The 22,097-nt window shown below is 56.6% G+C and overlaps 1 protein-coding gene across 1 annotated transcript in view; it reads left to right on the top strand.

The window, feature by feature from the left end:
* The window catches only part of LOC121274416 (aminopeptidase N-like), a 78,085-nt gene that overhangs the window by 38,672 nt on the left and 17,316 nt on the right, over nucleotides 1-22,097 (top strand). The window contains exons 8-14 of the mRNA XM_041181725.1: nucleotides 44-157; nucleotides 1,998-2,141; nucleotides 9,361-9,426; nucleotides 9,508-9,573; nucleotides 11,548-11,723; nucleotides 17,260-17,336; nucleotides 18,130-18,337. Of these exons, the coding sequence (XP_041037659.1) occupies nucleotides 44-157; nucleotides 1,998-2,141; nucleotides 9,361-9,426; nucleotides 9,508-9,573; nucleotides 11,548-11,723; nucleotides 17,260-17,336; nucleotides 18,130-18,337 (851 nt within the window). The remainder of the gene's footprint in view (nucleotides 1-43; nucleotides 158-1,997; nucleotides 2,142-9,360; nucleotides 9,427-9,507; nucleotides 9,574-11,547; nucleotides 11,724-17,259; nucleotides 17,337-18,129; nucleotides 18,338-22,097) is intronic.

Here is a 22,097-nt window from a genome sequence, read left to right as displayed (position 1 = left end):
TGTAATGCTGCGTTCCCATTGGCCGCTCTGTGTTGTCTTGCAGTGGTTTGGGAACCTGGTGACAATGAAATGGTGGAACGACATCTGGCTGAACGAGGGAGTGGCCACTTACTTCAGTTACCTGGGGAACAGTTTCATTAACCCCGAATGGGCTGTGGTAAGTACAGAATATAATATCGAACACTATACCACGTCCGTGCCATTATTGTGTGTGGAATGATCAACATTTTGCAGGCCAGCAGGAGACCATTCAGCCCATCATCCCTGTGCTGGCTCTTGGAAAGATCTATCCAATTAGTTCCCAGGCACCCCCCCCCCACCCCCCACCGGCTCTTTCCCCCCCATATCCCTGCAAATCCCTTCCAGTATTTATCCGATTTCCCCCCCTTTTGAAAGTTCCTATTGAATCTGCTTCCACCGCCCTTTCAGGCAGCGCCTTCCAGATCACAACAACTCGCTGTGTAAATAAAAACAAATTCTCCTCATCTCCCCCTCTGGTTCCCCTCCCGATTCTCTTCAATCTGTGTCCCCTCTGGTTACCGACCCTCCTGCCCAGTTTCTCCTTATTTACTCTGTCCGAACCCCCTTCCTGATTTTGAACGCCTCGATTCAATCTCCCCCTTAACCTTCTCCGCTCTAAGGAGAACAATCCCAGCTTCTCCAGTCTCTCCACATGAACTGAAGTCCCTCATCCCTGGTCCCATTCGGGGTCAATCTCCCTCCGCTCCCTCTCCGAGGCCTTTGACATCCTCCCTAAAGTGCGGAGGTGGGGGGGGTTCCCGGAATAGGGCACAGTGATCCCGCTGGGGCTTAACCAGGGATTTACAAAGGGTTTAGCATCTGTAACCCTAAAGGCAATGACCTCCGATGTCTCTTTAACAACCCGAACACGAGGCCCTGGGTCTGTCAAACGTTCTTTCTGGCTCCCCTTCCCCCTCGTGTGTCCAAATTAACAATTGTTTAGTTTCTTCAGCCTCACCCTGACTTTCACCAAAACGTGAGTGGTTGGATTCAGAGTGGACAGTTAAGGTTTTTTGTTAAAAAGCGCATCAGGCCAAACACATCTGGCTCCAGATGTGTCAACCTCCGAATGACAGAAGGACGCGCATTTCTCTAGCGTCCGACACCGCCTCAGGATGCCCCCGAAGATCTTCACCCCCACCCCCACCCCCCGGGGAAGTGCTTCGTTTTGAATTGCGGCCTACTTGCTGTAATGTCGGAAAGGTGGTGGCCATTTTGTGCACAGCAAGCTCCCACAAGCAGCAAGGCGATCGTCACTCAGATCGACTGTTTCCCTTCAGCGATGTCGGGTGAGGGATAAATATTGAGCCCCAGGACACCGGGGAGAACTCGCCCAGCATCCCCTCCCCGCTCCCCTCCTCCCGACACCACCCCCACCCCACTCTTTTTCCAGTGGCAGCTGTCGGTTCTTCCAGATTCACCCAACGAGGCAGACGGGGGCCCTCGGTTTAACATCTCATCCTGAAAGACGGCACCTACAACAGTGTGGCACTCCCTCAGCACTGACCCTCCGACAGTGCGGCACTCCCTCAGCACTGACCCTCCGACAGTGTGGCACTCCCTCAGCACTGACCCTCCGACAGTGCGGTGCTCCCTCAGTACTGACCCTCCGACAGTGTGGCACTCCCTCAGCACTGACCCTCCGACAGTGTGGCACTCCCTCAGTACTGACCCTCCGACAGTGCGGCGCTCCCTCAGTACTGACCCTCCAACAGTGCTGCACTCCCTCAGTACTGACCCTCCGACAGTGCGGCGCTCCCTCAGTACTGGCACTGTGAGTGTCAGCCTTGATTATGGGCTGGTGTGGGTTCCAAACCCATGACCTTTCTGACTCAGATAGAGAGAGAGAACAGCCCTCAAGTCTTGACATCAAGCCTGTGGCCTACTTGCCTCACACCGCTGCCCGGCGCGGGGGGGAGGGGGGGGGTGGGGGGCGGGCGGTAGTTCAAGTAATCCTCTTGCCATTGTCTCGTTAGGACCCTGTCTTCGTAGGGAGAAGTCTGGTGGCCGCCCTGTCATCCGATGCCTTGGCCAATTCCCACCCGCTGTCCCCGAAGCAACAGGAAGTCTCCACCATTGAGCACATCAGCCAGCTCTTCGATGACATCACATATGAGAAGGTGAGGAGGCTGGGGTGAAAGGTCAAAGGGCCATAGCACAAGTCGGCGGGGGTGAGGAGGGCGGAGGAGGAGATGACGTGGTAGATTGAGGGGCAGTAGTTGGATGTCTGGTCGCTTCCACCACCTCAGGACCTCGCTAAGCGTTTCACAGCCCCTCCCACAACTCTTTCTCCGGTACATCGATGATTACTTCGGTGCTGCTTCATGCTCTCGTCGGGACTTGGAAACATTTATTAATTTTGCTTCCAATCTCCACCCCTCCATCATTTTCACATGGTCCATCTCTGACACTTCCCTTCCCTTCCTTGACCTCTCTGTCTCAATCTCTGGTGATAGACTGTCCACCAATATCCATTACAAACCCACCGACTCACACAGCTACCTCGACTACAGCTCCTCACACCCCGCTTCCTGTAAGGACTCCATCCCAATCTCTCAGTTCCTTCGCCTCCGTCGCATCTGTTCCGATGATGCTACCTTCAAAAACGATTCCTCTGACATGTCCTCCTTCTTCCTTAACCGAGCTTCTCAACCCACGGTCGTTGACAGGGCCCTCAACCGTGTCCGGCCCATCTCCCGCGCATCCACCCTCAAGCCTTCTCCTCCCTCCCAGAAACATGATGGGGTCCCCCCTTGTCCTTACTTATCACCCCACCAGCCTCCGCATTCAAAGGATCATCCTCCGCCATTTCCGCCAACTCCAGCATGATGCCACCACTAAACACATCTTCCCTTCACCCCCCCTGTCGGCAATCCGTAGGGATCGTTCCCTCCGGGACACCCTGGTCCACTCCTCCATCACCCCCTACACATCAACCCCCTCCTATGGCACCACCCCATGCCCACACAAAAGATGTAACACCTGCCCCTTCACTTCCTCTCTCCTCACCATCCAAGGGCCCAAACACTCCTTTCAAGTGAAGCAGCATTTCACTTGCATTTCCCTCAACTTAGTTACTGCATTCGCTGCTCTCAATGTGGTTCCCTCTACATTAGGGAGACCAAACGCAAACTGGGTGACCGCTTTGCAGAACACCTTCGGTCTGTCCGCAAGAATGACCCAGACCTCCCTGTCACTTACCATTTTAACACTCCACCCTGCTCTCTTGCCCACATGTCTGTCCTTGGCTTGCTGCATTGTTCCAGTGAAGCCCAACGCAAACTGGAGGAACAACACCTCATCTTCCGACTAGGCCCTTTACAGCCTTCCGGACTGAATATTGAATTCAACAACTTTAGATCATGAACTCTCCCCTCTATCCCCACCCTCTTTCCAATCCCCATTTTTTCCAAATAATTATATAGATTTTTCTTTTCCCACCTATTTCCATTATTTTTAAATGTATTTCCATCCATTGTTTATTTCTACCTTTTAGCCTATTTCGATTCCTTCACCCCACCCCCATTCCCCACTAGGGCTATCTGTACCTTCACCCCACCCCCACTCCCCACTAGGGCTATCTGTACCTTCACCCCACCCCACCCCCACTAGGGCTATCTGTACCTTCACCCCACCCCCACTAGGGCTATCTGTACCTTCACGCCACCCCCACTAGGGCTATCTGTACCTTCCCCCCACCCCACCCCACCCCCACTAGGGCTATCTGTACCTTCACCCCACCCCCACTATGGCAATCTGTACCTTCACGCCACCCCCACTAGGGCTATCTGTACCTTCCCCCCACCCCACCCCACCCCCACTAGGGCTATCTGTACCTTCACCCCACCCCCACTAGGGCTATCTGTACCTTCACCCCACCCCCACTAGGGCTATCTGTACCTTCCCCCCACCCCACCCCCACTAGGGCTATCTGTACCTTCACCCCACCCCACCCCCACTAGGGCTATCTGTACCTTCACCCCACCCCACCCCCACGAGGGCTATCTGTACCTTGTTTGTCCTGCTTTCTACCCATAATTAGATAATATCACCACCTTCAACACCTCTTTGTTCTTTTGTCTGTGACACCTTTTGGTTATCTCCACCTATCACTGGCCCTCTATCCAGCTCTACCTGTCCCACCCCCCCTTAAACCAGCTTATATTTCACCTCTTTCCTATTTTTCCTTAGTTCTGTTGAAGGGTCATTCGGACTCGAAACATTAACTGTGTCCCTCTCCACAGATGCTGTCAGACCTGCTGAGTTTTTCCAGCTATTTTTGAGTTTGTTTTGGAGTAAGTGTGGTCACTGTTGTCATGCTGGAAAGGCCGCAGCCAATGTGCGCACAGCAAGATCCCACAAACAGCAAGATGATAAAGACATGGACAATTCAGATAAAAGCAAAATACTGCAGATGCTGGAAATCTGAAACAAACTCAAAAATAGCTGGAAAAACTCAGCAGGTCTGACAGCATCTGCGGAGCGGGACACAGTTAACGTTTCGAGTCCGTATGACTCTTCAGCAGAACTAAGTAGAAATAGAAAAGAGGTGAAATTTCAGCTGGTTTAAGGGGGGGGTGGTGGTGGGACAGGTAGAGCTGGATAGAGGGCCAGTGATAGGTGGAGATAACCAAAAGATGTCACAGACAAAAGGACAAAGAGGTTTTGAAGGTGGTGATATTATCTAAAGGAATGGGATAATAAAGGTACAGATAGGCCTAGTGGGGGTGGGGGTGGGGGGAAGGTACAGATAGCCCTAGTGGGGGTGGGGGTGGGATGAAGGTACAGATAGCCCTAGTGGGGGTGGGGTGGGGGGAAGGGATCGAAATAGGCTAAAAGGTAGAGATAAAACGATAGATCAAAATAAATTTAAAAATAGGTGGAAAGAGAAAAATATATTTAAAAAATATAAATTATTGGGAAAAGGGGGTTCGGGAAGGGGGTGGGGATGGAGGATAGAGTTCAAGACCTAAAGTTGTTGAACTCAATATTCAGTCCGGAAGGCTGTAAAGTGCCTAGTCAGAAGATGAGGTGTTGTTCCTCCAGTTTGTGTTGGGCTTCACTGGAACAATGCAGCAAGCCAAGGACGGACATGTGGGTAAGAGAGCAGGGTGGAGTGTTAAAATGGCAAGCGACAGGGAGGTCTGGGTCATTCTTGCGGACAGACCGCAGGTGTTCCTCAAAGCGGTCACCCAGTCTGCTTTTGGTCTCTCCAATGTAGAGAGGACCGCATTGGGGGCAGTGAATGCAGTAGACTAAATTGAGGGCGCAAGTGAAATGCTGCTTTACTTGAAAGGAGTGTTCGGATGTTGGTTGAGGGATCAATATTGGGCCCCAGGACACCGGGGAGGACACCCCCCTCTCCCACCAACCCCCGTCCCAATCCCCTGCTCTTCTTCCTATAGCGGCCGGGGGATCTTTTACACCCGCCTGAGGGGACAGGCGGGGGCCTCAGTTTAATGCCTCACCCTGAAAGACGGCACCTCCGACAGTGCGGCACTCCCTCAGTACTGACCCTCCGACAGTGCGGCACTCCCTCAGTACTGATCCTCTGACAGTGCGGCTCTCCCTCAGTACTGATCCTCTGACAGTGCGGCGCTCCCTCAGTACTGACCCTCCAACAGTGCAGCACTCCCTCAGTACTGACCCTCCGACAGTGCGGCTCTCCCTCAGTACTGACCCTCCGACAGTGCAGCACTCCCTCAGTACTGACCCTCCGACAGTGCGGTGCTCCCTCAGTACTGACCCTCCGACAGTGCAGCACTCCCTCAGTACTGACCCTCCGACAGTGCAGCACTCCCTCAGTACTGACCCTCCGACAGTGCAGCACTCCCTCAGTACTGACCCTCCGACAGTGCAGCACTCCCTCAGTACTGACCCTCCGACAGTGCGGCACTCCCTCAGTACTGACCCTCCGACAGTGTGGCACTCCCTCAGTACTGACCCTCCGACAGTGCGGCACTCCCTCAGTACTGACCCTCTGACAGTGCGGCACTCCCTCAGTACTGACCCTGTGACAGTGCTGCACTCCCTCAGTACTGACCCTCCGACAGTGCGGCACTCCCTCAGTACTGACCCTACGACATGCAGCACTCCCTCAGTACTGACCCTCCGACAGTGCAGCACTCCCTCAGTACTGACCCTCCGACAGTGCAGCACTCCCTCAGTACTGACCCTCCGACAGTGCGGCGCTCCCTCAGTACTGACCCTCCGACAGTGCGGCGCTCCCTCAGTACTGACCTTCCAACAGAGCGGCACTCCCTCAGTACTGACCCTCCGACAGTGCGGCTCTCCCTCAGTACTGACCCTCCGACAGTGCGGCACTCCCTCAGTACTGACCCTCCGACAGTGCGGCACTCCCTCAGTACTGACCCTCTGACAGTGCAGCGCTCCCTCAGTACTGACCCTACGACAGTGCGGCGCTCCCTCAGTACTGACCCTCCAACAGTGCGGCACTCCCTCAGTACTGACCCTCCGACAGTGCGGCACTCCCTCAGTCCTGACCCTCCGACAGTGCGGCGCTCCCTCAGTACTGACCCTCCGACACTGCGGCGCTCCCTCAGTACTGACACTCCGACAGTGTGGCACTCCCTCAGTAATGACCCTCCGACAGTGCGGTGCTCCCTCAGTACTGACCCTCCGACAGTGCGGCACTGCCTCAGTACTGACCCTCTGACAGTGCGGCACTCCCTCAGTACTGACCCTGTGACAGTGCTGCACTCCCTCAGTACTGACCCTCCGACAGTGCGGCACTCCCTCAGTACTGACCCTCCGACATGCAGCACTCCCTCAGTACTGACCCTCCGACAGTGCAGCACTCCCTCAGTACTGACCCTCCGACAGTGCAGCACTCCCTCAGTACTGACCCTCCGACAGTGCGGCGCTCCCTCAGTACTGACCCTCCGACAGTGCAGCACTCCCTCAGTACTGACCCTCCGACAGTGCAGCACTCCCTCAGTACTGACCCTCCGACAGTGCGGCACTCCCTCAGTACTGACCCTCCGACAGTGTGGCACTCCCTCAGTACTGACCCTCCGACAGTGCGGTGCTCCCTCAGTACTGACCCTCCGACAGTGCGGCACTCCCTCAGTACTGACCCTCAGACAGTGCGGCACTCCCTCAGTACTGACCCTGTGACAGTGCTGCACTCCCTCAGTCCTGACCCTCCGACAGTGCGGCACTCCCTCAGTACTGACCCTCCGACATGCAGCACTCCCTCAGTACTGACCCTCCGACAGTGCAGCACTCCCTCAGTACTGACCCTCCGACAGTGCAGCACTCCCTCAGTACTGACCCTCCGACAGTGCGGCGCTCCCTCAGTACTGACCCTCCGACAGTGCAGCGCTCCCTCAGTACTGACCTTCCAACAGAGCGGCACTCCCTCAGTACTGACCCTCCGACAGTGCGGCTCTCCCTCAGTACTGACCCTCCGACAGTGCGGCACTCCCTCAGTACTGACCCTCCGACAGTGCGGCACTCCCTCAGTACTGACCCTCTGACAGTGCAGCGCTCCCTCAGTACTGACCCTACGACAGTGCGGCGCTCCCTCAGTACTGACCCTCCAACAGTGCGGCACTCCCTCAGTCCTGACCCTCCGACAGTGCGGCGCTCCCTCAGTACTGACCCTCCGACACTGCGGCGCTCCCTCAGTACTGACCCTCCGACAGTGTGGCACTCCCTCAGTACTGACCCTCCGACAGTGCGGTGCTCCCTCAGTACTGACCCTCCGACAGTGCGGCACTCCCTCAGTACTGACCCTCTGACAGTGCGGCACTCCCTCAGTACTGACCCTGTGACAGTGCTGCACTCCCTCAGTACTGACCCTCCGACAGTGCGGCACTCCCTCAGTACTGACCCTCCGACATGCAGCACTCCCTCAGTACTGACCCTCCGACAGTGCAGCACTCCCTCAGTACTGACCCTCCGACAGTGCAGCACTCCCTCAGTACTGACCCTCCGACAGTGCGGCGCTCCCTCAGTACTGACCCTCCGACAGTGCGGCGCTCCCTCAGTACTGACCTTCCAACAGAGCGGCACTCCCTCAGTACTGACCCTCCAACAGTGCGGCACTCCCTCAGTACTGACCCTCTGACAGTGCAGCGCTCCCTCAGTACTGACCCTACGACAGTGCGGCGCTCCCTCAGTACTGACCCTCCAACAGTGCGGCACTCCCTCAGTACTGACCCTCCGACAGTGCGGCACTCCCTCAGTCCTGACCCTCCGACAGTGCGGCGCTCCCTCAGTACTGACCCTCCGACACGGCGGCGCTCCCTCAGTACTGACCCTCCGACAGTGCGGCGCTCCCTCAGTACTGACCCTCCGACAGTGCGGCGCTCCCTCAGTACTGACCCTCCGACAGTGCGGCGCTTCCTCAGTACTGACCCTCCGACAGTGCGGCGTTCCCTCAGTACTGACCCTCCGACAGTGCGGCGCTCCCTCAGTACTGACCCTCCGACAGTACGGTGCTCCCTCAGCACTGACCCTCCGACAGTGCGGCTCTCCCTCAGTACTGACCCTCTGACAGTGCGGCACTCCCTCAGTACTGACCCTCTGACAGTGCGGCGCTCCCTCAGTACTGACTGTCTGACAGTGCAGCGCTCCCTCAGTACTGACCCTCCGACAGTGCAGCACTCCCTCAGTACTGACCCTCCGACAGTGCGGCACTCCCTCAGTACTGACCCTCCGACAGTGCGGCGCTCCCTCAGTACTGACCCTCCGACAGTGCGGCGCTCCCTCAGCACTGACCCTCCGACAGTGCGGCGCTCCCTCAGTACTGACCCTCTGACAGTGCGGCGCTCCCTCAGTACTGACTGTCTGACAGTGCGGCGCTCCCTCAGTACTGACCCTCCGACAGTGCAGCACTCCCTCAGTACTGACCCTCCGACAGTGCGGCGCTCCCTCAGTACTGACCCTCCGACAGTGCGGCGCTCCCTCAGTACTGACCCTCTGACAGTGCGGCGCTCCCTCAGCACTGACCCTCCGACAGTGCGGCGCTCCCTCAGTACGGACCCTCCGACAATGCGGCGCTCCCTCAGTACTGACCCTCCGACAGTGCGGCGCTCCCTCAGTACTGACCGTCCGACAGTGCGGCTCTCCCTCAGTACTGACCCTCCGACAGTGCGGCACTCCCTCAGTACTGACCGTCCGACAGTGCCGCAGACACTCAGTACCGGAACTGGATTGTGGAGCTCAAGTCTCCGGAGTGGGGTCTCGGACCCACAACCTTCTAAATCTGAATGGGGCCAAGTGGTCCCCATCAAGCCACAGCTGCCTAGTTCCCTGTAGCCAGCCCACTTCCCTGTCTGTCTTCTGTCTGATAGCCTGTGTCTTGTCCAACAGGGTGCTTCAGTTCTCCGAATGGTCTCCAACTTCCTGTCAGAGAAAGTGTTCCTAAAAGGCCTGGTGGTAAGAGAAGACCCAATTTGATTGAATCTGTCTCCCATCGCTCCCTTGCTGCATTGACCTAACACCTCGCACTCTTTACAGAGCTACCTGAAGGAATTTAGCTTCAAGACAGCCACCTACGCTGACCTCTGCGCTCATCTACATGAGGTAACTGCAACCCCACCTCAGCCGCTTGATAATTCAATGGGCCGGAAGGCCGCAAGAGGCCCAAAACCGGGCCTGGATTCCCTCAAAACCCCCTAATCTAGTTAGGAACGTTGTAGTGGGGACACACAGTGTCACAGTGTTACACAGCGGACAGAGTGTTTCATGCCTGGATGTCCACATTCTAGGGAAGATGTCAATGGCCTCGGAGAGGGAGCGGAGGGAGATTGACCCCGAATGGGACCAGGGATGAGGAGACTTCAGTTCGTGTGGAGAGACTGGGAGAAGCTGGGATTGTTCTCCCTAGAGCGGAGAAGGTTAAGGAGGAGATTGAATCGAGGCGTTGAAAATGTCAAGGATATTAATTTTTTTCCATTGACACGACGGTCAGTAACCAGACGTGAAACAGACTTACAACAACAACTCCCTTTCATTCTGATAAAGGCACCATATAAATCTGCCATGTTGCTCCAAAGGGGTATTCAAAAACAGAATCTGCCCCCAGACCACATCAGGAGAGATCAGGGACAGGGGAACACAAGCTCAGTCAAAGAGGTCGGTTTTATGCAGCTTCTGAAAGGAAGAGAAAGAGACAGAGAGAGAGGTGGAGAGGTTTAGGGAGGGAATTCCAGAGCTCAGGACCCCAGGCAGCTGAAGGCCCGGCCGCCAATGGTGGAGCGATGGGAATCGGGGGATGGTCAAGAGGCCGAAATTGGAGGAGCGCAGAGATCTTGGAGGGTTGGAGGGGCTGGAGTAGGTTACAGAGATAGGGAGGGGTGTAGGGGCTGGAGGAGGTTACAGAGATAGGGAGGGGTGTAGGGGCTGGAGGAGGTTACAGAGATAGGGAGGGGTGTTGGGGCTGGAGGAGGTTACAGAGATAGGGAGGGATGTAGGGGCTGGAGGAGGTTACAGAGATAGGGAGGGGTGTTGGGGCTGGAGGAGGTTACAGAGATAGGGAGGGGTGTAGGGGCTGGAGGAGGTTACAGAGATAGGGAGGGGTGTAGGGGCTGGAGGAGGTTACAGAGATAGGGAGGGGTGTTGGGGCTGGAGGAGGTTACAGAGATAGGGAGGGGTGTAGGGGCTGGAGGAGGTTACAGAGATAGGGAGGGGTGTAGGGGCTGGAGGGGGTTTTTACAGAGATAAATCACTGAATCTTTACAGTGCAGAAGAGGGTATTCAAGCAATTGAGCCCACTCTGGCTCCCTTTGAGACCCTTCTAACTGGTTCCCCCTCCCCTGCCTTATCCCCTTCACCTGTACATTCTCTCTTTTCGGTTATCAATCCCATTCCCTTTTGAATACCTCGATCGAACCTGCCTCTACTACCCCCTCAAGGAGTTCGTTGCAGACTCCACTCACCCTCTGGGTGAACTTGCTGAGAATCCCTCCAAAGTCTGTTGGGCTCTCAGAGAATCTGTCCAATCACTGCTGGGCTGGCTGGGGATCTGTCCAGTCACTGGTAGACCAGCTGGGGACCTGTCCAATCACTTTTGTGCAGTCTGTGCATCTGTCCAATCACTGATGAACTAACTGAGAAACTGTCCAATCACTGTTGTGTAGTGTGGCAATCTGTCCAATCACCGGTTATCTACCTGCGTTGTGTCCAATCCCTGATGGGCATTGATTGGTTCCAAGCTCACTCGAAGCCTCTGAGTGAGTGGCAATCCTTTACCCAGGGCATTCGTCTGCGGCTAGACTGCCCTGGGTGAGTCACTGAAGGCAGTGGGCACTGGGCAGGGATTAAGGAGGTGAGGGGGAGAGGGTGGAGACGCTGCATCGATGGAGCATTGGGAACAGGAAGAGGCCATCCAGCCCCTTGGCTCGCCCATTTAGAAGGGACACTTTGGGACACATAACGAGAGAGAAGCGCCAAGATAGGGTCGAAGTAGAGGCTGAAGGGGTTTGGCGACAAGGGTTGGAAGAAGAATTGGAGCATCCATCGCCTCCTGAAAGTTGTTTCCCTCTTTCCCTTGTGTAGGCTTTAAACAATCAATTGACAGTGAAGTTGCCCAGCAACCTGAAGCCCATCCTGGACACGTGGATCTTACAGATGGGCTACCCGGTGGTCACCATAAACACCACTTCCGGCCTCATCACCCAGAAACACTTCCTCCTGGATGGCAGGGCCAATGTCACAAGGTCATCAAACCTTGGGTGAGTAAAACAGGACAGCCAGGTACAAGTAACCCCCACCGATCTCAATTCTCTCCTCAGACAAGAGAAAGTAAGAGGAGATTTAGTACTGACCCTCCGACAGTGCGGCGCTCCCTCAGTACTGACCCTCCGACAGTGCGGCGCTCCCTCAGTACTGAACCTCCGACAGTGCGGCGCTCCCTCAGTACTGACCCTCCGACAGTGCGGCGCTCCCTCAGTACTGACCCTCCGACAGTGCAGCGCTCCCTCAGTACTGACCCTCCGACATGCAGCACTCCCTCAGTACTGACCCTCCGACAGTGCGGCGCTCCCTCAGTACTGACCCTCCGACAGTGCGGCGCTCCCTCAGTACTGACCCTCCGACAGTGCGGTGCTCCCTCAGTACTGACCCTCTGACAGTGCGGCGCTCCCTCAGTACTGACCCTCCGACAGTGCAGCGCTCCCTCAGTACTGACCCTCCAACAGTGCGGCGCTCCCTCAGTACTGACCTGCTGACAGTGCGGCACTCCCTCAGTACTGACCCGCTGACAGTGTGGCGCTCCCTCAGTACTGACCCTCCGACAGTGCGGCACTCCCTCAGTACTGACCCTCTGACAGTGCGGCACTCCCTCAGTACTGACCCTCTGACAGTGCGGCACTCCCTCAGTACTGACCCGCCGACAGTGCAGCACTCCCTCAGTACTGACCCGCCGACAGTGCGGCACTCCCTCAGTACTGACCCGCCGACAGTGCAGCACTCCCTCAGTACTGACCCTCCGACAGTGCGGCACTCCCTCAGTACTGACCCTCTGACAGTGCGGCGCTCCCTCAGTACTGACCCTCCGACAGTGCGGCGCTCCCTCAGTACTGACCCTCTGACAGTGCGGCGCACCCTCAGTACTGACCCGCTGACAGTGCAGCACTCCCTCAGTACTGACCCTCCGACAGTGCGGCACTCCCTCAGTACTGACCCTCTGACAGTGCGGCGCTCCCTCAGTACTGACCCTCCGACAGTGCGGCGCTCCCTCAGTGCTGACCCTCTGACAGTGCGGCGCTCCCTCAGTACTGACCCGCTGACAGTGCGGCGCTCCCTCAGTACTGACCCGCTGACAGTGCGGCACTCCCTCAGTACTGACCCTCTGACAGTGCGGCACTCCCTCAGTACTGGACCTCCGACTGTGCGGCACTCCCTCAGTACCGGCACTGGGAGTGTCGGCCTGGATTATGGGCTCAAGTCTCTGGAGGGGGACTCGAACCCACCACCTCCTGACTCAGATGAGAGTGTGCGACCCACTGAGCAACAGGCTAATGTGAAACACACTGTCGATCGTCTGAGTTGTGTGGAGACACCTGGGCCTCACCACTAGATTGTAGGCCTTTTGCACAGGCGTTGTGAAGGGTTAGGGGAGAAATCTAAACAGTTGGGGCCTTCTAGAGTGGTGAAGTGTCCCTGATTCCAGTACTGAACAGCAGCAGGAGCTAATTAAATATAAATCACAACAGCAATCAAAGGAGAGGGTGAGAGAATATACCTTCCTACGTTTGCGTCTAAAGTGTGCAATTCTCAGCCACAAATCACCTCCGAGGTCTCTGCGCTCCTCCAATTCCGGCCTCTTGACCATCCCCCGATTCCCATCGCTCCATCATTGGCGGCCGTGCCTTCAGCTGCCTGGGGGGGCCCTGAGCTCTGGAATTCCCTCCCTAAACCTCTCCACCTCTCTCTGTCCTCACTCTCTCTCTCTCTGTCTCTCCCTCTCTATCTCTTTCTCTCTTTTTCTCTCAGTCTCTCCCTCTCTTCCTCTTTCTCTCAGTATCTCCTTCCATCTCTCTCTCTCTCCCCCTCCTGTCTCTGTCTCTCTCCATCTTGGCCTCTCTCCTTCTCTGCCTCTCTCCCTCACTCTGTCTCTCTGCTCGGTTTCACCCTCTCCCTCTCTCTATGTCTCCCTCTCTCCTCTCTCTCTGTCTCTCTCTCTCTCTCTCTGTCTCTCTACCTCTCTCTTTCCCTCTCTCTTCCCCTGTCTCTGTCTCTCTCCATCTCCCTCTCTTCCTCTCTCCCTCTCTCTCTCTCTCTGTCTCTCCCTCTCTCTCTCTCTCTGTCTCTCCCTCTCTCCATTGCTCTCTCTCTCCTTCTTTAAGACACTCCTTAACCCAAGTCTTTGGTTGCCTTTCTCTAATATCTCCTGGGCCGAGACGTTAAGTTGAGGCCCCTAGTGCCCTCTTGGGGAGACGCTAAATATCCCATGGCTGCTATTGGAGGAAGAATCTTCCACAGTGCCCTGGCTCAAACATTATTCCATAATTGCTCCTGTGAAGCACCCTGGGAGTTTCACAATGATGCAAGGCGCTATATGAATGCAAGTAGTTGGTGTTAATGTGGCGGGGAGTGTCAATAAATGTCACTTCCTGAGAGAAAGGCTTATGGAGTCAGTCATGCCAGCTTTTGACCAACTGAGGGAAAGTATCTGAGGAGCAGGATCTCCAACCAGAGACAAAGGTGATGATTGACCAGGCAGCGGGTCACCCCCTCACTCCGATGTGCATTGACCAGGCAGCGGGTCACCCCCTCACTCCGATGTGCATTGACCAGGCAGCGGGTCACCCCCTCCTCCAATGTGCATTGACCAGGCAGTGAGTCACCCCCTCACTCCGATGTGCATTGACCAGGCAGCGGGTCACCCCCTCACTCCGATGTGCTCCAGAGACTTGGACAGCCTCCAGTGGGAACCCAAAGTCACTGGAGAAGGACCACCTGGCATTCGCCAGCAACCCCAGCCTATCCAATCTTTCCTCCTAGCACAGACCCTCCAGCCCAGGCAGCATCCTGGTAAATCTCCTCTGCACCTTCTCCAGTGCAATCACATCCTTCCTATAATGTGGATTCCAGAACTGCACACAGTACTCCAGTTGTGGCCTAACCAGCGTTTTATATAGTTCCAGCATAACCTCCCTGCTCTTGTATTCTACACCTCAGCTAATAAAGGCAAATATCCCATCTGCCTTCTTAACCACCTTATCTACCTGCCCTGCTACTTTCAGGGATCTGTGGATATGCACATCAAGGTCCCTCTGATCTTCAGCACTTTCCAGGGTCCTACCATTCATAGTGTAATCCCTTGCCTTGTTAGCCCTCTCCAAGTGCATTACCTCACAATTTTCTGGGTTAAATTCAATTCACCACTGCTCTGCCCAGCTGACCAGTCCATTGATATCCTCCTGTAGTTTACAGCTATCCTCCTCACTATTTACCACCCAACGAACTTTCGTGTCATCTGCAAACTTTTTGATCGTACCCCCTACATTTAAGTCCCAATCATTTATGTACACCACAAACAGCAAGGGCCCCAGCACTGAGCCCTGTGGAACCCCACTGGAAACAGACTCCCAGTCACAGAAACATCCCTCTACCATCACCCTCTGCTTCCTGCCTCTCAGCCAATTTTGGATCCACTGTGCCACTCTGCCTTGGATCCCATGGGCTCTTACTTTCTTGACCAGTCTGCCATGAGGGACCTTATCAAAATCCTTGCTAAAGTCCATGTAGACCACATCAAATGCATTACTCTCATCAACGCTCCTGGTTACCTCCTCAAAAAATTTGATCAGATTTGTCAAACACGACCTTCCTTTAACAAATCCATGCTGACTATCCCTGATTAATCTGCATCTCTTCAGATGCAGATATATCCCGTCCATCAGAATTCTTTCTAGTAACTTGCCCACCACCGAGGTTAGACTGACTGGCCTGTAATTTCCTATCCCTTCCTCCCTTTTTTAATGATGAGACAACGTTAGCAGTCCTCCAGTCCTCTGGCACCTCACCTGTGGCCAGAGAGGATTTGAAAATTACTGCCAGGGTCCCTGATATTTCTTCCCTTGCCTCCCTTACAGCCTGGGATACATCTCATCCGATCTTGTGGATTTATCCACTTTTAAGGCTTCTAAACCCGCTAGTACCTCCTCTCTCTCTATGTTAATTTCCTCTAATATTTCACAGTCCTCCACCCTGATGTCTACACCTGTATCGTCCTTTTCTATTGTGAAGACCAACGCAAAGTATTCATTGAGGATTGTACCCACACAGTTTTATCTGCAGGTCACTGCTCCCAGTCCAATTGGGCCAAATTGTATCCCATCTTAGTAAAATTAACCTTTCTCCAGTTTAGAACTTTTATTCCGGGCCCAACCTTATCTTATTCCATAACTATCCTAAATCTAAAAACAAAAAAATAAAAACAAAAAAACTGCGGATGCTGGAAATCCAAAACAAAAACAGAATTACCTGGAAAAACTCAGCAGGTCTGACAGCATCGGCGGAGAAGAAAAAAGTTGACGTTTCGAGTCCTCATGACCCTTCGGTGGAGAAGAAAAGAGTTGACGTTTCGAGTCCTCATGACCCTTCTGTGGAAGGGTCATGAGGACTCAAAACGTCAACTCTTTTCTTCTCCGCCGATGCTGCCAGACCTGCTGAGTTTTTCCAGGTAATTCTACTATCCTAAATCTAACTGAGTTATGGTCACTATCTCCAAAATGCTCCCCTACTGAAACGCCTTCCTCCTGCCCGGGTTCATTTCTGAATATTAGCTCCAGAACTGCCCCCTCCCTTATTGGGTTTTCAATGTACTGGCTAAAAAAACGTTCTCCTGGATGCAACTTAAGAATGTTGCTCCCTCCCTACCTTGCACTCTGAAACTATCCCAGTTAATATTTGGGGAGTTAAAATCTCCAATTATGACTGCCCTATTATTCTTACACTGCTCTGAAATTTGATTACATATTTTGATCCTCTATCTCTCCCTGACTATTTGGGAGCCTATAGTACACACCCAACAGGATGTTCGCCCCCTTGTGTTTTTTAATTCTACCCATATGGCCTTATTTGATGACCCTTCCAAGATATCATCCCCCCTCACTGCTATAATTGATTCCTTGATCAATATTGTGACCCCCCTCCCACCTCCTCTTCTATCCCCCTCTCTATCTCACCTATGGCCAGGAATGTGGAGCTGCCAATCCTGCCTTTCTTTCAGCCAAGTCTCGGTTGTAGCTATGATATCATAATCCCACATGCCTATCTGTGCCCTCAGCTCATCTTTCTTATTCCTCAGAGTCCTTGCATTAAAATATATTCCGTTTATTTCGACTTGCCAAACACACGTCTTTCTAATCCAGCCTGTGTTTCCCCTGTCTTTCGGGATCACTTAACTTCTAATTCAATCTCAGCTTCTCTCCCCTCCAAGCTGCATTTCAGGGTCCCATCCCTCGAGGTGTCAGGGAGGGAGCACCCGAAACACCGCACAGCCCACCTGCCCCGCGTGCAGATCCCACGTTGGCCTTATCGTCCACCTCAGAACCCAACGACCCAGAATGGAAATAAATCACCCTCGATCCCAAGGGATGTAGAGCAGGGAGGAGTGAGCAGGCGATTGGTGCAAACCAGCGCTGAGGTGTGAAGTAACCCTGCAAGCAGAAGGGGAGGGGCTGAGAATGGACGATGGGTTCTGTGGGATGACAGTGTGCTCAGCACAGGCGCTGACTCTGTGCATCTCTTTCTCGACAGGTATAAATGGTACATCCCGATCACATGGCAGAAGAACAGCAGTGTTCAGGACACAGTCTGGATCAGCAGAACCAATGGTGCGAAAGCCTTCATATCCGCCCCCACCACCCCCCCCCCCCCGGGGTTATCGTATGAAAATTAAGGTCCGTTCGTGGAGTTTTATTTCGCTGGTAGAACTCGGCCCACCCCAGGATAGAGGGATGACCAAAACAGTTCATCCGCTGGAGCAAAGGAGCAGAGATTTACTCTGTATCTAACCCCGTGCTGTACCTGTCCTGGGAGTGTTTGATGGGGACAGTGTAGAGGGAGCTTTACTCTGTATCTAACCCCGTGCTGTACCTGTCCTGGGAGTGTTTGATGGGGACAGTGTAGAGGGAGCTTTACTCTGTATCTAACCCCGTGCTGTACCTGTCCTGGGAGTGTTTGATGGGGACAGTGTAGAGGGAGATTTACTCTGTATCTAACCCCGTGCTGTACCTGTCCTGGGAGTGTTTGATGGGGACAGTGTAGAGGGAGCTTTACTCTGTATCTAACCCCGTGCTGTACCTGTCCTGGGAGTGTTTGATGGGGACAGTGTAGAGGGAGATTTACTCTGTATCTAACCCCGTGCTGTACCTGGTCTGGGAGTGTTTGACGGGGACAGTGTAGAGGGAGCTTTACTCTGTATCTAACCCTGTGCTGTGCCTATCCTGGGAGTGTTTGATGGGGACAGTGTAGAGGGAGCTTTACTCTGTATCTAACCCTGTGCTGTGCCTATCCTTGGAGTGTTTGATGGGGACAGTGTAGAGGGACCTTTACTCTGTGTCTAACAGGTTCTGACAGACGACGCTGTGATTCAGTGTTTTGATTGTGTTTTCACTCTGTCTCCAGCGATGTTTGTCGAGCAGATGCAGGTGAACGATCAGACCTGGATTCTAGCCAACATCAACGCTGTCGGCCTTTACCGGGTTAACTACGACAACGACAACTGGGACAAGTTGCTGATCTTACTCATGAGGAACCGTGATGTGAGTGTGTCGATCTTCTCGTGGAACAATTGCGGAGTTGGGGGGAGCAGTCAGGTGCTCGGGAGGGCTGGGTGACCAGCTGGGAGTGAGTTGCTCAGATCCGGATTTGGCAGTGGCCCTGACACGGGCTCGGTTGAGGGGGCAGCGAGGTTACAGAGAGTCAGGGGAGGCTGTGGGGTTTGGAATGTAGGAACATTATAATCAGGAGGAGGCCATACAGCCCCTCAATCATATTCCGCCATTGAGTGAGACCATGGCTGACCTGTGACCTAACTCCATCCACATTCCACCCGTATCCCTGAATACCTCTGGATAACAAAAACCTCTCAAGCTGAGATTGAAATTGAATCGATCCCAGCATCAATCGCCGTTTGCGGAAGAGAGTTCCAAACTTCTCCCACCCTTTGTGTGACCAAGTGTTTCCTAATTTCACTCCGGAAAGGTCTCACTCGGATTGTTAGACTCTGTGATCCCCAACCCGGTCCCAGACTCCCCGACCAGTGGGAATAGTTTCTCTCTCTCTCTCTCGACCCTATCAGTTCCCCGAAATATCTTGAAAACTTTGTCCCAATCACGTCTATAAAAATCTAAACTCTAGGGAGGGGGAGGGGTGGTGCATGGGTCATGGGGGGAGGGTGGTTTGGGGCAGGGCTGTGTGGGTGGTGGGGGTTGGAGGGGGTGTGTTTGTGGGGGTTGGAGGGGGTGTGTGGGTGGGGGTTGGAGGGGGTGTGTGGGTGGGGGTTGGAGGGGGTGTGAGGGTGCGGGTTGGAGGGGGTGTGTGGGTGGTGGGTGTTGGAGGGGGTGTGTGGGTGGGGGTTGGAGGGGGTGTGTGGGTGGGGGTTGGAGGGGGTGTGTGGGTGGTGGGGGTTGGAGGGGGTGTGTGGGTGGTGGGGGTTGGAGGGGGTGTGTGGGTGGGGGTTGGAGGGGGTGTGTGGGTGGTGGGGTTGGAGGGGGTGTGTGGGCTGGGGTTGGAGGGGGTGTGTGGGTGGGGGTTGGAGGGGGTGTGTGGGTGGTGGGGGTTGGAGGGGGTGTGTGGGTGGTGGGGGTTGGAGGGGGTGTGTGGGTGGTGGGGGTTGGAGGGGGTGTGTGGGTGTGGGGTTGGAGGGGTGTGTGGGTGGTGGTTGGAGGGGGTGTGTGGGTGGGGGTTGGAGGGTGTGTGTGGGTGGTGGGGGTTGGAGGGGGTGTGTGGGTGGGGGTTGGAGGGGGTGTGTGGGTGGTGGGGGTTGGAGGGGGTGTGTGGGTGGGGGTTGGAGGGGGTGTGTGGGTGGGGGTTGGAGGGGGTGTGTGGGTGGGGGTTGGAGGGGGTGTGTGGGTGGGGGTTGGAGGGGGTGTGTGGGTGGTGTGGGTTGGAGGGGGTGTGTGGGTGGGGGTTGGAGGGGGTGTGTGGGTGGGGGTTGGAGGGGGTGTGTGGGTGGTGTGGGTTGGAGGGGGTGTGTGGGTGGGGGTTGGAGGGGGTGTGTGGGTGGGGGTTGGAGGGGTGTGTGGGTGGTGGGGGTTGGAGGGGGTGTGTGGGTGGTGGGGGTTGGAGGGGGTGTGTGGGTGGTGGGGGTTGGAGGGGGTGTGTGGGTGGTGGGGGTTGGAGGGGGTGTGTGGGTGGGGGTTGGAGGGGGTGTGTGGGTGGTGGGGGTTGGAGGGGGTGTGGGGGTGGTGGGGGTTGGAGGGGGTGTGTGGGTGGGGGTTGGAGGGGGTGTGTGGGTGGGGGTGAGGGGGGTGTGTGGGTGGGGGTTGGAGGGGGTGTGTGGGTGGTGGGGGTTGGAGGGGGTGTGTGGGTGGGGGTTGGAGGGGGTGTGTGGGTGGGGGTTGGAGGGGGTGTGTGGGTGGGTGTTGGAGGGGGTGTGGTGTGGTGGGTGTTGGAGGGGGTGTGTGGGTGGGGGTTGGAGGGGGTGTGTGGGTGGGGGTTGGAGGGGGTGTGTGGGTGGGGGTTGGAGGGGGTGTGTGGGTGGGGGTTGGAGGGGGTGTGTGGGTGGGGGTTGGAGGGGGTGTGTGGGTGGTGGGGGTTGGAGGGGGTGTGTGGGTGGGGGTTGGAGGGGGTGTGTGGGTGGGGGTTGGAGGGGGTGTGTGGGTGGGGGTTGGAGGGGGTGTGTGGGTGGGGGTTGGAGGGGGTGTGTGGGTGGTGGGGGTTGGAGGGGGTGTGTGGGTGGTGGGGGTTGGAGGGGGTGTGTGGGTGGTGGGGGTTGGAGGGGGTGTGTGGGTGGGGGTTGGAGGGGGTGTGTGGGTGGTGGGGGTTGGAGGGGGTGTGTGGGTGGGGGTTGGAGGGGGTGTGTGGGTGGGGGTTGGAGGGGGTGTGTGGGTGGGGGTTGGAGGGGGTGTGTGGGTGGGGGTGGGGGGGGTGTGTGGGGGGGGGGGGTTGGAGGGGGTGTGTGGGTGGTGGGGTTGGAGGGGGTGTGTGGGTGGGTGTTGGAGGGGGGTGTGGGTGGGGGTTGGAGGGGGTGTGTGGGTGGGGGTTGGAGGGGGTGTGTGGGTGGGGGTTGGAGGGGGTGTGTGTGGGTGGGGGTTGGAGGGGGTGTGTGGGTGGGGGTTGGAGGGAGTGTGTGGGTGGTGGGGGTTGGAGGGGGTGTGTGGGTGGGGGTTGGAGGGAGTGTGTGGGTGGTGTGGTTGGAGGGGGTGTGTGGGTGGTGGGGGTTGGAGGGGGTGTGTGGGTGGGGGTTGGAGGGGTGTGTGGGTGGGGGTTGGAGGGGGTGTGTGGGTGGGGGTTGGAGGGGGTGGTGGGTGGTGGGTGTTGGAGGGGGGTGTGTGGGTGGTGGGGGTTGGAGGGGGTGTGTGGGTGGGGGTTGGAGGGGGTGTGTGGGTGGTGGGGGTTGGAGGGGGTGTGTGGGTGGTGTGGGTTGGAGGGGGTGTGTGGGTGGGGGTTGGAGGGGGTGTGTGGGTGGTGGGGGTTGGAGGGGGTGTGTGGGTGGTGGTTGGAGGGCGGTGTGTGGGTGGGGGTTGGAGGGGTGTGTGGGGTGGGGGTTGGAGGGGGTGTGTGGGTGGTGGGGGTTGGAGGGGGTGTGTGGGTGGGGGTTGGAGGGGGTGTGTGGGTGGGGGTTGGAGGGGGTGTGTGGGTGGTGGGGGTTGGAGGGGGTGTGTGGGTGGGGGTTGGAGGGGGTGTGTGGGTGGGGGGTTGGAGGGCGTGTGTGGGTGGGGGGTTGGTGGGGGTGTGTGGGTGGGGGTTGGAGGGGGGTGTGTGGGTGGGGGTTGGAGGGGTGTGTGGGTGGTGGGGGTTGGAGGGGGTGTGTGGGTGGGGGTTGGAGGGGGTGTGTGGTGGTGGGGGTTGGAGGGGTGTGTGGGTGGGGGTTGGAGGGGGTGTGTGGGTGGTGGGGGTTGGAGGGGGTGTGTGGGTGGTGGGGGTTGGAGGGGGTGTGTGGGTGGTGGGGGTTGGAGGGGGTGTGTGGGTGGTGGGGGTTGGAGGGGGTGTGTGGGTGGTGGGGGTTGGAGGGGGTGTGTGGGTGGTGGGGGGTTGGAGGGGGTGTGTGGGTGGTGGGGGTTGGAGGGGGTGTGTGGGTGGTGGGTGTTGGAGGGGGTGTGTGGGGTGGTGGGGTTGGAGGGGGTGTGTGGGTGGGGGTTGGAGGGGGTGTGTGGGTGGTGGGGGTTGGAGGGGGTGTTGTGGGTGGTGGGGGTTGGAGGGGGTGTGTGGGTGGTGGGGGTTGGAGGGGGTGTGTGGGTGGGGGTTGGAGGGGGTGTGTGGGTCGGGGTTGGAGGGGGTGTGTGGGTGGGGGTTGGAGGGGGTGTGTGGGTGGGGGTTGGAGGGGGGGTGTGGGTGGGGGTTGGAGGGGGTGTGTGGGTGTGGGTTGGAGGGGGTGTGTGGGTGGTGGGGGTTGGAGGGGGTGTGTGGGTGGGGGTTGGAGGGGGTGT

Source organism: Carcharodon carcharias, assembly GCF_017639515.1.
Source record: "Carcharodon carcharias isolate sCarCar2 chromosome 36 unlocalized genomic scaffold, sCarCar2.pri SUPER_36_unloc_2, whole genome shotgun sequence".
Classification (NCBI taxonomy): Eukaryota; Metazoa; Chordata; class Chondrichthyes; order Lamniformes; family Lamnidae; genus Carcharodon; species Carcharodon carcharias.
This window is presented reverse-complemented; position numbering and strand designations above follow the sequence as displayed.